This window comes from Zonotrichia albicollis, chromosome 16, assembly GCF_047830755.1.
Source record: "Zonotrichia albicollis isolate bZonAlb1 chromosome 16, bZonAlb1.hap1, whole genome shotgun sequence".
Taxonomy (NCBI): Eukaryota; Metazoa; Chordata; class Aves; order Passeriformes; family Passerellidae; genus Zonotrichia; species Zonotrichia albicollis.
The window spans coordinates 4,176,627-4,191,533 of record NC_133834.1 but is presented as its reverse complement, the minus strand read 5'-3'; the positions used below and the strand labels follow the sequence as shown (position 1 = coordinate 4,191,533).

At 41.6% G+C, this 14,907-nt stretch overlaps 1 protein-coding gene across 1 annotated transcript in view; it reads right to left on the bottom strand.

Moving 5' to 3' along the window:
* CARD11 (caspase recruitment domain family member 11) overlaps nucleotides 1–14,907 on the bottom strand; it is a 116,968-nt gene that overhangs the window by 44,756 nt on the left and 57,305 nt on the right. The window contains exons 3-4 of the mRNA XM_026793724.2: nucleotides 12,429–12,499; nucleotides 9,903–10,026 (exon numbers count right to left, since the gene is read on the bottom strand). Of these exons, the coding sequence (XP_026649525.2) occupies nucleotides 9,903–9,915 (13 nt within the window). The 5' untranslated portion in view covers nucleotides 9,916–10,026; nucleotides 12,429–12,499. The remainder of the gene's footprint in view (nucleotides 1–9,902; nucleotides 10,027–12,428; nucleotides 12,500–14,907) is intronic.

The window sequence follows — 14,907 nt, the reverse complement described above, 5'->3', positions numbered from 1 at the left end:
CTATTTCTCATTCCTGCTCTAGGGCACAGCTCATAATTAGGGTCAGATTTTCTAAGAGCACAGGTGGTATTTAGGCATCAAAATAAATGGCCAGATTTTTGCCAGCCTTGCCTTGGAGTGTGGGATAAGGTGGTGTTATGAATCACAGGGCTGCTGAGCGCTAAGCACTTTTTAAAATCAGGCCTTCTGTACATACTTAAATTAAAGTTGAATGCTTTCAAAAATCTTCTCACAACTGGAACATTCTTCAAATTCTAGGTATTGGAAAAATGGGCCTTTAAAGCTTAGTGAGGTGCTAATTTTTACATGAATAGGGAACTGCTCCCTATAGCACCTATAAATCTGGCTGGCAGCAGTATTTAAGCAGTTCTGGTTCTCTAGTGTTGTATAAACTCTGCAGCAGTGCACATTCCATGGGGAAGAGGGCAGATGCTGTGTGCCAGAGCTTACCTGTGTTAATTCTAAGCTGTGAAATAAATATTTTGCTAACTAACAGGTAATGACAAACACTGCAGATGCATCAATCTCTTTTCAGCATATTGTCTCCAGCCACAACTGAGATTCTAAGAATTAAATGGAATTTTAAGCTTTGAACCCTCTGAAACATAACAAAAGAAGGGTTCTTTTTACGTGACTTTCTACAAGGAACCAAAACAAATTTATTTTTTTTTATGCTCAAAAGCTAATACAGTGTAGAAACTGTATGAGGTTTTAGATTAGACTCTCCTTTCATCATTAGTTGCTCTATTTATCTTTTTTTTTCAAAGCCGGTGAGTTCAGCCTTGCAGAATCCATGCTGCTGACTCAGCTAACTGAGCCAAAACTCATAAAAATCTATTTAAAAAGGGTCCAATGATTTTATTTTCTAATCGTAAATATGAAATTTAATTAGCATCTCATTGCTAACGAAGTCACCATGGAAGACAAGACTGAGGAATTAGGCACAGGAGTGGAACATCAAGCATAAGACAAAGCAACAGTTATGTGGGAGCCAGTTTAACTCCTGCTTTTCTCCACTCCTGTTTCAGATTTTTTAAGAATAATGGGCTGTTTTTACAGGTTTCTGGCTCTAACAGCAAGGCCTGTCTCTCCTCTCTGTGCCAGCAATGACTCCATCATGTGAAATACCAAATAACAGCAGATAAGGGTCACTCTGGATTAGAAAAGGAAGCAAGGCAGAGCAAGTTGGATCTGAATTCAAAATCCTGTTTTGTCATAAGCTACTCAGGTCAGCGAGTGTTTCAAATCCTGTAAAAGCAATAGACTCATCAAATGAGAAAAGAACTCTCATTATTCTCCAGGGTACTGCAAACATCAGAAAGATTAAAGGAATGTTTTTAAATGAAGCATATGGAGAATTTAAAAAGCTCTTCAAGTAGGAATGTGTCCAGCCTTTTCATTACCAGCAATTTTAGAAGCTGTGTCCCAGGCTGACATCAGCACTGAGGTCAGCATTATTGGGTGGAATTCTGTCAACTGGGAGCGTTCTCTGCCACCTTCTCCGTGATCTCTGGAGAGCTCAGGAGCTCTTGCTCTGGCTCCACTCTCCCAGGTGGGCAGGAGGAGTTCCATGAGTGCCTGTCCCTGCAGAGCAGCACAGCCACCTGGGCTGGAGGCAGGGACAGGAGCTCTCCTGGTGCCCCACTCGGTGCCCCAGTGAGGGAGCACAGAACACAGAACGCACAGGACAGGGGACCATGTGAGCAAATGCTGTGGGACAGCTCTGCAAGGGCTGGGGAACTGCAGTAACCACAAAGCTGTGTGTGCTTTCTCCCCACACTCACACTGAAATTGTTCACAGCAATCAGTGTGGGAGGAAGTGTTTACAGGACCTTTCCTGAGAGCGACTAATCATTAATAATTCCTGGATTGCTAGAAGAGCTTCAGCAGTAACTCTGTGAGTGGGCAAGTCCCTTGGGTGCTCTCAATGACAACATTCTCTGGGGTAAAAAGCAGTTGATCAGAGGTGGTCCTGGTTACTTTTATACATCATAGTTAACATTTCACTGTTAACATGATCAGTCACTTGCAATAGCCAAGAGCCACACCCTGACTTGTTAACACCAACACTGGATGGGGTAACACTGCCCATTCTATCAGCACTGCTGGTGCTCAGCTGAGTGGTGGAGTTGAGGTGAACTGAGCAAGGACCAACAGCTTTCTTCAAACAATGGATGCACAGTCCTTTGAGTGGTGATGGGTGTCTCTGTAAATGAGACGTATCCCAGTTCAAATTCCTGAAATAACTCTGTTTCTTTCTAGTATTTATGATGACACTTATTCTAGCAAAGAAAAAAGAGGGAATGAAACTTTCTCACCCCACAGTTTGAGAGTCTGAAAGGGATAATTCTGGTAAAGCATATTTTTTAAGAACAAGGCAAGTTTAAAGCAATGGCCATATGCTCCTTTTGGATTCTTATATGCAAACTTTTAGCACTTAGCCAAAAATGTTGTTGTTCCTTTTCAGGACAGAATGCTCCAGCTGGTGGCTCAGAATCCACATTCAACCACTCACTGGTTTTTGTCTGGAGGAAATAAGGATTGCTGGTTTGGGCAGCAGAAGCTGTTCAGTTTCTCTTGGGCTTGTGTAAGGCCAAATTCAAGGTAGAGCAAATTTCTGGTCTGAGGTTAGAGAGTTCACTGCCTCCACATGAGGAGAGATGAGAGGTGGGCAGGAACCACTTCTAGACACAGACAACATATTGCAGGATGCCAGGATGTGGCATTGCCCAGCCCACAGAAGCTGATGCTCTGAGCTCCCACCAGCACAGCAACCTGAACAACCTGGATTACTATAGCCAGCTGTGTGTGCAGCATTCTCCACAAGAGAAAAGAACTGGAAGAATATCCCAAATGAAAATCTGACTTTGTTTAGAGCATGCCAAAGCACAATGGCCTGTCTGTTTCCAGGCAGGTTTGTTTTCATTTGCTGTGCCTTGTGCATTGCTTCACCTCCCTCTGTCACAAACTGGAGGTGAGTGATGCTTTCAGCTCTAATATCTGCTGGACAGAGAGGAATTTGCCAGGTGCCTTCTCTCACTTGATGAGACTTCCATGCATGGGCTGGGAATCAGAATCAGAGAGGAGAAGGAGAGGAGATATTGAACAAGACAAATGAGGGGAGTCAGACTAACAGGTCAGGCTGAAGGGAGGGAGGACTTGGATGTTCTGTGAGGACCAAAGGAGCAGTAACAAACCACCCTCTGCCTTTTCTCATGCTTTTTCCTCACCATATTTGAATGTTCAAATAATAATTTCTACTGTTCCGTCCCTTTGTGCAGACTCTACTTGAAGTGCTGATGGCATTGGCTATTTACCAGCCAAAATTTCTAAATGCATTCAAGATTTCTAACACTATCCTGCTCAAGTAGCTTTGGATTTCTGCACTATTATCATGTAGCAATGATGCAGTTGTAATGAGTTTACATTTTTCTGCATTGCAGCACATACTACAAGGTATCAGGAGCTTGTCACTGAATCCACAGCCTTTAAAGGGGCATTCAAATTCTGATCACTTCTGCCTCAGACCAAGCATTTTCCAGTTGTTCCTTGCAGGTGGAATATTCTTCCTGATATTGTATTCTCACATAGCTTCTAAGGCCAATCTGGAGGCAGCCCTGCTCTCCCAGGTGTGCAGCCTTGCTGGGCAGTGATTCAGTGAAGGTGCTGCTGTCAATAGTGTTTAATCCAGCAAAACTGCCTGGATGCTGCTCTCAGTATGGATATGGATGAGTCACAAAAACACCATTCTGCAGTGTAACACTCCATATGAAAATATTCAACTATCACTTTTCCTTCAGGCCACAGACTTGCGGATTAAAAAACCCAACAGATTCAGCCTTCCAGCCTTTCGGGAAATGTAAAATTCCTTCGCTTTTTTGAACAACCAAAGCAAGAGCAAAACACATTGTTTTCAATCCTGACATAAAAGTTTAAACATTTTTTGTTTCATACTACTCTGGTATCTTTCAGGACATAAATTGGTAAAAAAGAGAGAATAAAAGACAGAAGGAAATTAAACCTTCTAAAATAAAATTTGCCAGTCTTGGGTCTTTCTGAAAAAATATGTAACTACAAATACAGGAATATGGTACTGGAAGAATGAAGCACAAAATATTCTTAAGGAATTAAAGATTCTTAAAGAATTAAATTTTGGGACTTATCCTGACTTCCTTTGGCAGGAGCTGTGAAGGAGGAGTGGCAGTATGGGAGCAGGGAAGAATCTTACCTTAAGCTTGTTTTTTTTTCCCTCAGGAATATCAGCTCAGCAATAGTAAAGAATGTGGGAAAAATTGATGGAATTTTCTATTTTCAGTCACTGCAATCATTAGCAAAAAGAGTTTGATGATCTCACTAACTACCTCATTATAAACTACAAAAACCATATGGAATGTAAACTACCTTCACATGGTGCTCAGAGACATGATTTAGTGCTGCACTTGGCAGTGCTGGGTTAACAGTTGGACTCGATGACCTTAAAGGTCTTTTCCAACCTAAATAATTCTGCGATTCAGAAAAAGGCAAGCAATGAGATGCAGGAAGCAGATGCTGGATAGACACTGTGACTTGTTCTTGTAAAAAACATGAAACTGCCACCAGGGAGGAAAAGTTCTTTTAAACACAGACTCCATGCAATGGACCAGTTTGGTCAGTGAGTACTGCAGGTCACTGGTATTTGGATTGAGTTGTTAAAAGCCAAAAACCTTCAAATGATCTTACAAATGGGATAATTTTACAGTTCATGATCAAAGTTTCAATCATTATTTCCACTGTAGTTTGGAAATGTACTTGGTGTAAAAAGACTTGAAACAGCCTTTGGGTGTTTTCCCAGTTTCATCAGGATTCAGAATCCCCAGAGGGAAATATTTGATAGCTGCCTTTATTAGTGTTTCAAATCTTGGAGGAACTTATTTTTGTGCTCAAATATATTAAATGTATGTAACAACTCATTAAGTACACTCAGACTGATTTCAAGTATGGGCACAGCCAGATTGGAGATGCTTCTACAAGTTTAGAGCTATAAAATTTAAGTGGAAACAATTCTTCATCTGCTAATGACAACCATGTATGTACTGCTATCATACAGCTTCTTCTGCATGCAGATGGAAGAAATATCCTTATCTCACTTTAAACAGAAAATGCTTATGCTAGAATTGAGCATCTCAATTACAACCTGAGGAAAACTTTCCAGCAAAACCCAGTGCTCAGAGGGCCAGTGGGAATCCTTTCCTTGGCTACACTGAAGCTGATTCCTCCCCTGAACTCCAAAAATCAGGGCTGACTTTACCAAGTACCTGTGTGTAAGGCCAAGCTGGCCTCAGGGACCAGAACAAACACATCCCTTAATGCAACACCAAGTTACTTCACACAGAGAAATTCACTGAGGCAACAATTACTACAAATAACATCACACACACAGCTGTATATACATTTATCCTTTTGACAAAACCAGAATGTTACAGCATTTCATTTGACATTTCTGACAGATTTCCAGTGGGATTTGGCAAATTTCTTTCCTCTTTTTGAGCTGCTAAACAGATTCACTGAAGTAGACAGCATTAGAAAGTAATGCCCCATCCAGCCCTGAAGATAAAATAGGTTTTGCAGGACTAACATAACAGGAATATTCTCCTCACCACATGTTCAGCACTGGGAGCAGACAGTGAACATGTTGCCAGTTTTGGGTGCTATTAGTAATGTGTGTTTGCTTTTTGTATATGAAAGCAAAAGTTCTTACGCAAAAGTTCTTACTTGTGGAAGAGGTTTTACAGCAACTTCTGTGAGCCAGAGAGAAGTTTGATAAGAGGATCCATGTTTACCACTGAAAGAATTTTCTACCAAGGTTGTTGACATAGAAACCAAGAAAGAAAGAAGGATAAATAGAGAAACCTGCAACTGCCTGTTCCAATAAGCACTTTTTCTCTCGTGACCAAGGAGTAAAGTGCAAACTTATGAGTTTTGTAAGAATGTATAAAAAGCATGCACACTATAACAAAGAGTTTGAAGCCTTCTGAAAATGGAGTGTGTCATTCTGTATTGTCTTCATCTCAACTACAACACTTACTCACTGGTAAAATGTTACATGTAGATCACTAATCTTGGGAGTTCATGTCACTCCCAAACTATTGCCCTATTTAGCAGAAGGTTATGAAGGGAGGTGTTTTAAATCAAAGTTCAGAGGAGGCTGTGCTTAACTCAGTGTGCAAACCTCAGCCAAGGGAATCCACTGCCCAGAGCTGGGACACTGTGACAGAGAATCTGGCAGAGCTGCTCTTCTGTCTAACTGCACTTTAAACAGCCTGGCACTGCATTCTCCTCTTGCCTGGGAGGAGCAGCAGCGAGAGGGTGATATAGGGAGAGAATACAGACTGAAGCAGCAGAGACAATGAAGCTTTTATCACTCACTGGATGTGTGCCACAGACACCAATTACATACATTTGACAGCAACCATTATAATTCCAGAGTCCTTGAACAAATCACAAGCAGAAAGGTTACCTTCCTGAAAATGCTCATTGCCATTAAATAAGTGACCCAGACTAGAGGATGAAGGCAGCACTTAAGAAAAAATTTGGGGAAAGGGTAGAGATGGAGAATATTATTACATGTAGACCTGTAAAACCCCATCATTTGTTCTGAAAAAGGAATTGCAGATTCACTGCAGATACTGGATTACAGTGTCTGCGAGTGCAAATCCTATAGACAGCAATGGCAAAACTGCTGAGACAAAAGACAAAGAATTTTTCTCTCATATCAGGGGCGAGACTTGACCAAACTTGGTGGGGTTTATGGTTTTACCCTTCAGTTTGAAAATCACAAGGCATACTTCCATATTTCTTTTAAAGTTTAGATTGCTGTGGAGGATACTGCCAAAGAAAGCTGCCATAGGTCAAATTCCACCATCACTTACACAACTTAATGACCATATCTAAGTGAAAGATTTGTATTTCATGAAAGATGCATTTCAATATCAAAGAGAGAGTTAAGCCATCTGCTAACAAGTGGGTAGCTAAGGATCTCTATAAATTTCATCCTCTGTGAGCAATCATCCCATATATCTATCAGATAAAAACTTTTACCAAGCAACTGTACAGAAATCAAGGTCATTTGGTGTATGGCATTCTGGTATCTCCAGCATATCCAGTTATTTGGGATTCACCCTTCTAGAAAGGTCCAAATTGACTTTAACTGTAAAAGATAAAGGCAGGCAGACGGCTCTTCCTTCTCCCCACATTGAAAGTTTATTAAGAAAGTTTATTACTCAAGTTTATTTAACTCTTAATTAAGAGTTAAATTAATTGAAAGGAACTATTTGCATAAGAACAGTGAGTCAAACACATGATTCTGAATTTCTGTTCTGGGGTTAGCTCTCTTGAAACAGCAATTTCCTGAGGAGGACAGAAAGTTTCCAGGCTCTTTCCTGCTGAAATTTCTCCTCTGCCAGACACATGATTCAAGAAACTGGACACAGACAAACACAAAAATAAAATTTCTGTCTCCAGGTCGCCTTACAAATGTCACAACACACCTTTGAAAATGTCCATTTTCAGCTCAACACAAGCAAACTATATGAAGCAAAAGAAAAAGGAGGGAGGAAGAGAGAGAGAGAAGAGACATTGTCTCAGCCCATTTATTTATGGGAGCCTTTACAAAAAGAACCAGTAATAGGGGCAAAAAATACTGATGAAACAAGGCACAAAATCCAAAAGTTTAGTAGAATGACTCAAAGGAATACAAATGCTGTTCCCATCACAAGATGAGTTGCAGCAGAGTAAGAAAGAGTCATATTAGACCTGAATGTATAAAATGAGCATCTCTTATTTTATTGTTCTAGGCTTTTGCAAGATCCAAAAGGCAAAGATATTTTAATGTAACTGTTTCTGTATTCAGAAGAGAATGCTCACAGCTCAAAGGCCACAGTTTCTAGCTCTGAATCAGAAAGGATATCTTATAATTGCAAACATAAAAATTTAAGCTCCTTTCACTCATAAGGAGATGGACAATTTCAGAAAGCCAGACAGATTGCTAAGAGAATTCTCTCACATAATAATTCTCTTATTAATTCAGCTGAGTTTAATAAGTGAACCTTATTCTGTTCCCAAAAGACCACACCAGAACATCCACAGAAATAAATCTTCAGTCTCAATAGTCCAGCTCAAGATGGTGAGGCTAAAAAGCTTCATCAAAGAAATGCACTTATTTGTCACATCTGATTCAAAGCATACAAATTTAAGCAAGGAATAATACCAGATATTGTCCTTGGATGCAGTTTTTAGCCATGTCTGATCTTGGTGACTCACCAATATGTCTGGTAGAAAAGACATGAGCTGTTTCCAGATCCTAGGAGCACAGTTACTGCCACTACAGCATTGGAGATGAGAACTTCTACATTTGGGACTTGGAGTCCCATAGGAATCAAAAGGACAAAAACTACATCAGTGTGAGATCAGAAATTCTGCTGTGGGGCAGGAATTCCAGAAGTTCATTAAGTTTAGTAAAAAGATTAATGAACAACTAGAGCTATTTTTTACAGCTCTCCAAAGGCATTTTGCATTGTGCTCTCCCATTTTTTCATCTACCTCCAGTCCCATCACTAAGCTCTCTCTGCTCAGGTTGCATATTCTGCAGGGGAAAGAGGAGCTGAGAGACTGCAATACTTCCTCTGGTTTCCCTGCAGGCTGGCAGCAGGGATCCCAAGGCAGCAGTGCAAGCCCAGCTGCATCAGCAGTTCCTCCCAGTTTGAATGCAATATAAAGATAAAAACAGATAGAGAAACCTGGTGGAGAGTTGTGGTAAGGAGGTAGGAAGGAGTGGGATGGCAGAAAGAGAAGGGATAGAATACCCAAAGTCAGGGCAGGCTCTGTTTGGGAGTGGAGAGCAAGACAAAGGGGTTACAGGTATTAGAAAATGCTGTTTGTGAGACAGAAAGAAACAGAGAGACAGGATGGCAGTGGTTATTTGTTATGAATGACTAAATATGAGTCTGAGCATTGGAAGGAAGCTATGCAAGTGTCAAAGTCTCCTACTTTGGGATGCATCCCCAAAACTTTAAATATGTAAATCCTGCACATGTCCACTGAAAGGAATGACAGGACTAAGAGACATGTGTGTGCAAGGACAGCCCAGTGGAGAGGCAGCAGCTCCCACAAAAGGATCTTGCCATGGCAGCAAACACAGGAGAGAGGGGATGGAGCAGGAAGTAGGAGTGCTTGTGTGAAGCTGGAGGAACAGCAGGAAAGGGGAACACAGGAGCAAGAAGGAACTGACAGAGGGGACGGAGAGATTAAGAACTTGAGGGAGGATGTACAGCCTACTGCACAGGCACAAAAGAAGGTAGAGGCAAAGGAAAGGAATGAAGAAGGGAAATATTTGTCACACAGAAAATACTCTTGATTGCATAAAAAGGCATAAAAAGATGGTGAAAAAGATAAGAAGAAATAGAGATGGTTGAGAATAGAAAAAAAGGAAGTGAGAAGAACAAATAAAAAGAGGAAGAAAACCGAATAAGAAAGATTTTACTTGTTAACAGAAAGCATAAATCTCAGTGAAGAGATTTAAAGAAAGGGCTAGAGCACAACAAACGATGGGTAGAACCAGAAATACTCTGGAGAGTAGTGTTGATGATCAGTCCTTCATCTCCCCTCTCCAGACCTCCATATTAACCCTCTTTCCCAGTGCACATTTGCACCTCCAGCTACAGCCCCTGTGCCTCCCTCAACCCTGGGCTCCAAGGATCGGCGCACGCCGAGTACCAGAGCTGAGGAGGGCAGGGAAAGCACAAATGGAACCATTTTCAAAGAACCTTTTGAATATCAATGCAAAGAAGGTGAAAGTGGAACTTTCAGTGATCAGAGCTGTGGAAGGCAGCAGGGAGGTGAGCTGCTCTGGCAGCTGCTCTCCTTACCTTGGGTGCTCATGAGTGACCGGCTGTCTGGCTGCAGCTGCTGCAGGCTGCACTCTCTACGTCGCCTCCATGCAATTGTCAGCGTCTCTCCAGGAGTCCTGGAGAGGTTATTTGTGCTCTGCAGCTGTTGAAAAGTAAAGAAAACACAAGAGTAAAACACTCCCTGGCCCCCAAAGTACAGTAGTTTCGGGAGAATCAGGAATGAAGGAGGCTGGGGCACTGGGGGCAGAACGAGCAAAAAGCCACACAGAAAGTAAGAAAAAGTGTGTCAGAGACTGGGAGGGGCGGAGAAGGAAAATGCAAAGATCTGACAGGAAACCAGACTATAAATCTGCTTCGGGTTGAAAAAAAAACACATTCTGCTCCCCAGCAATGGGGCCTGTTTGCAAATGACTCTGCAGGCAGGTGACAGCAGAGCCCTGTGACACCAGGCAAGCAAATGAGGAGGCACTGCTGCCCCTTCCCCAGGAGGAGCAGTGGGCAGAGGTGGCAGCACCGACGCCCAGCTCAGGCACAAGAAGCAGCCTGTCTGCACTGCCTCACTTCCAGCTGCACACACTGCCAGGGCATGTCTTCCTGGGGCACAAGGAGATGTGCTTAATGCCAGCCTGGCTGGTGCTGTGCTCCTCCCAGCACAGGGCAGCAGCCCTGGTGTCTCAGGGCACTTGCTGGTAGAAAGCAGGTGGGAGAGAAAAAAGAATGAAGGAACTGAAGAAAGCAGTTTCAAGAACAACAGTTCCAGGTAGAAGGAGTTCTGGGTTTTCCCAGATTTCAAAACTTTTTCATTAAGCATCTATTTTATTAATAGCTCCTTTTGCTGAAAAGGTAGTCAACAAGGTTTACTTTATGCATCAGATGATTTTACAGTTGAAGGATGCTTTAAAGAACATGTTTTCCAAAGGAAGTGTTTGCTGACAAAAAGAAGCTGCAGTATCTTGTATTGCTTCAATGCTGGATTCCAGGCTTAAGGCCAACATGCAAACCCAGCCCCTGGTGGGTCTCACAGAGGAACTCTTGCTGCAACCAGGACCCCTCTGCAGCCAAACCCACCAGAGCAAAGTAACCCAGTCCCTGCCCTTGCTGTTCTCTGGGTCCTGCAGGACCAGGAGTCACCAGCACTTCTAGAAACATCCTTCAGTGCTCTGCCACCTGCTGAGGGATCCTGAGCCTGAACCCCTTGCATGGTGTGCTGGCTCTTGTACAAGGCACAGATGCAGCTCTACTCCTCATGCCCAAGGTTTCACCTTTACACTGGGCAGATGTGCAGAGGTGAAGCCTCACTGGAGTCAGGTCCTGGGTGTGTGAGGGACAGAGAGAACCCTTAAAGAAAGGATGAGTAATAAGGATGTCAGTGTGCAAGAGTGACTGCAAAGGTCACCAGTCCAGGTATAAGTGCAAACACATCAAATTACAGGAACAATAACAGGGGTTTCAGCAGAGTCACCCACAGGTTTTGCTGTCTGCATTACCTTCTGCTACCTCATGATTTTTGCAAGGTTCAGTTTTTCTTTCAGGGTGACTAGAAAAAAAACAACTATGTATGTATGGGCATGAATATCTGTTTATTTCCTGAGACAAAACAACAGAAATAAAATCAGAAACACTAGAAAAATAAGCATAAGCAACCTACAATAGATAATTTAGGAATGTGTGTGGGGGGAAAGCATGGTGACAGTAGTGGAGGGAGAAAATAAGAAAGGAAAAAGTATTTGGTAGAGAATAAAGAAAAACATAACAAATGGAAAGTAAGTACAAAAGAACAGTGGAAAAACTGTCAAAGGATAGAGCGGCATCAAACAGCAGAATAGAGGAAGTGAGGTGATAGAGTGAAAAGAAGAAATGTAAAGAAAATAAAGAAAACACATGGCTCAAAGTCTTGCTACAATAACACATAAAGTGTTCTTACCAAACTGAAAATCTGAAGCCTGAAAAAATTGTGAGGGTGCTCTGCTCCAATTGTCCCTTATTTTTTCTCTAATTTCACATGTTTGTAACTGTACCTGGACTGGTGAGAGTCTAAGTTCATCCATAGGATCATTCAGAAAGGGATTCTGGAAGAAATTCTAGTTTTCTATATCAAGAGCTCAAAGATAAAGGAAGGCAGGAATTTCTGTCTCCTGCTGAGCAATAGCAGAACTTTTGCTACCCCCTCTACCAATTATTTTTCCAGCGAGGACTACATTGTGATGTGTAACTTACATTCTTGTGCAACTTTACCAAAATTCACTGCTGAACAAACTTGGAGCTGCATGTGGCAAGGTGCAGGAAAACCTCCTGCTTTGAGCACTCAAAAATCTCACCATGCAACAACAGCACAGGTGAGGTTCTGCAGTTTCTGACTGGGGGAAAGTCTGTGAAACGTTGGGTTAAACCTGTGAAATAAAGCTACAAGAATGATGGCTTACAATTCTTCCATCAAAACCAATACAAGTCACTTCTGAGTTGAGCTTTCTGCTGCTTTCACAGAGGAAGCTGATTTGTGCATGCAACAGAGGAACCATTTTAAGCACAACCAGAGAAACTAACTCTGCTGGCAGGAGGCTTTGTGGCTTCACTTCAATTTTCAAATCACAGATCTTCCACACATAGTTCCTAACCTGAAAGGAAAAACATGCGAAAAATTCAAATCAAAACTCACAAAGTCTCATTACAGCTTTCTCCTTCTCTCCTTGATTTCTTCAGCAAACAAGGTATCAGGCAGCACACTCTGAAACTGCCCTGCAAGCAAGGGGTTAGGTATCATTTGTTCCTGTTCCTGCTTCTGCTTTGTTTAATGCTGTAGATTACAAACAGATCAAAAACTACAGTAACTGTTTTAAAGAAGATGCCACATTTCCCTGCATTAAAGTGACACCACAGAGATGAAGCAATTATCCAGCAAAGCCTGAGCAGCTTTAAGGAATCTATCAGAGAAATCAAAGAACCTAAAATTCTCATAGCCATAAAGGTTTTACTGGCAAACTGAGATTAGCTGAGCAGGATACAGTCATCAATCACAAAGCCACATGTAACTAAGCATCAACTCTCTTTTAAAAGAATTTACAATCTTAATCCCAGTTTTCAGGTGTAAAAAATTCTCTCAAGCTGTAACACAAAAGTGTTATAGTGAGGCTGCAGTTCCTTGAAGCTGGCAGACTGAAGTTATGTGTTTCACACAATGTAAGTGTAGAAAATAATTATGTTCTATTAGGCAACCAGAAAACATAAAAACTTCAGATGTATCACCTAAAATACAGCAAAAAGCTGCAGAATTTGAACCAGGGGCTTTCCTCACCCAAACGTATGGTCTAGCAGCCTGACTGGTAGAGTTGTAAACAAGAAATCCTTAAAAAAATACCTGTCTCTGTCCTCTGTTTATTTTTTTATATAATAATGATAATTTAAAAAATTCCACTGGAACTTTCAGTTTAACAAGCTGTCCAGTTAAGGGGTAATTATAAACAATATGGTTTTTTGTTATTGGTGTTCGCTATGGCTTTTCAGATTTCTTTTATTAAACTTGGTGCAGGAAACAATAAATTGCACTTTGTTTTCAGAGGAACTCCTCTCACCTGCAAGTCCCCAGGCGGAAGGACACAACTGGAATATTTGCTGTCTCCCTCTTTCCCAGAGACTTCAGAAAAAAAAGATATATTTAGTTCCTAACAGTTGGTCTAATTCTGCAGGATCTGAGCCCTGGTGGTACAACCTGAACAAGGCTGCATTTTAAAGCCTTTGGTGGTGTTGTACCTTCCCTTCCTCCATGCTTTTACTTTGAGTTCCTTGCATAAAAAACCAGCAAAATTTCAAGGTAATTCTATTAGGTGATCAAACAGCGGAGAAGATTTTGAGTTTTAGATATTCCTCCCCATTTTTGCTGGCCTCCCACACATTTTGCCCATGGGTGACTTTCACACCAGAACATCATTATTGGGGTCTACAGGGAAAGTTTCTCTCCTTTCTCCTTCTGTCTGTCCCACAGGAATCCCAGATGCTTCCTATGGGAATAAACTTCCCTCAGTGTAAGGTTCTCCTTGTACGCCACATTTTCTTACAGGAGGTGTTTTTAAAGACATGATTCATCAGCTCTAAGACAGAGCTGAAGCTGCTGCAGAACTTTAAATATCTGCAAACTGAAGAGTTAAAAAAAAAGCAGCATTTGGAAGTACAAAACACTAAAATGTCCAGCCCTTAATCTGCTCCTCCTTTTCTTCTGTTCCCTTCTTCTCCCAAGAGAGCCATCCCAGCCCATGAGGAGGCTGCCCTTGACTCCTTATCAGTGTAACAGTCCTGAAAATCCCTGGATACCAGAAAGGCATTTCACAAACTACTGATTTGAGAACTAATATATTGCATTTCTCCTGCATGCCTGAGCACAGCAGCACCGTATATATTGTTAACACAACCCTTCCAACTCCTTAGAGCAGAGAAACAGAAGTATTAAATATTTTCCCCGTTTTACATATTTTATGTTATCAGCCTTGCTCAACTATCCTTAGAGACTATCACTCTTACTTAAGGATGCTCACAATTTATCATTTTTCTCTGGAGATCTGACTTCCAGAACAGAAGTATTTCCCTATTCAATTCACCAGCCTGTGCATAAGCAGCTGTTAGTGTTCATCTGCCTTTTCTAGGCATTAACATCAAAAATGCCCCTTGATCTTAAAAAGTGACACACAGCGTGGTTTCTTTAACACCTTTGGGGGTAATGGTTTAAATCCAGCAGGGAAATGTTCTCATCTATAGGTTTATGATACACATTTAAACAGTGTTTCAATTGCCTCAACTATGAAATAAGATGACAGCCAAACATATATCAGAGGGGAACAGAGAGCATAAAATTCCCTCTTTCATTTGACAGTGTGGGGCTTACATGGTTTTGCACAAAATGTACAGTCCCTGTCAAGTTTGACAGTATTATGGGATCTACCCCAGTCACCTGTTAGCATATTCACCCAGTGTGGAAAATTTGGGCTCCAATCCATTCTGGGATCTGGATTCACAATCCATGGTACAAAAGACC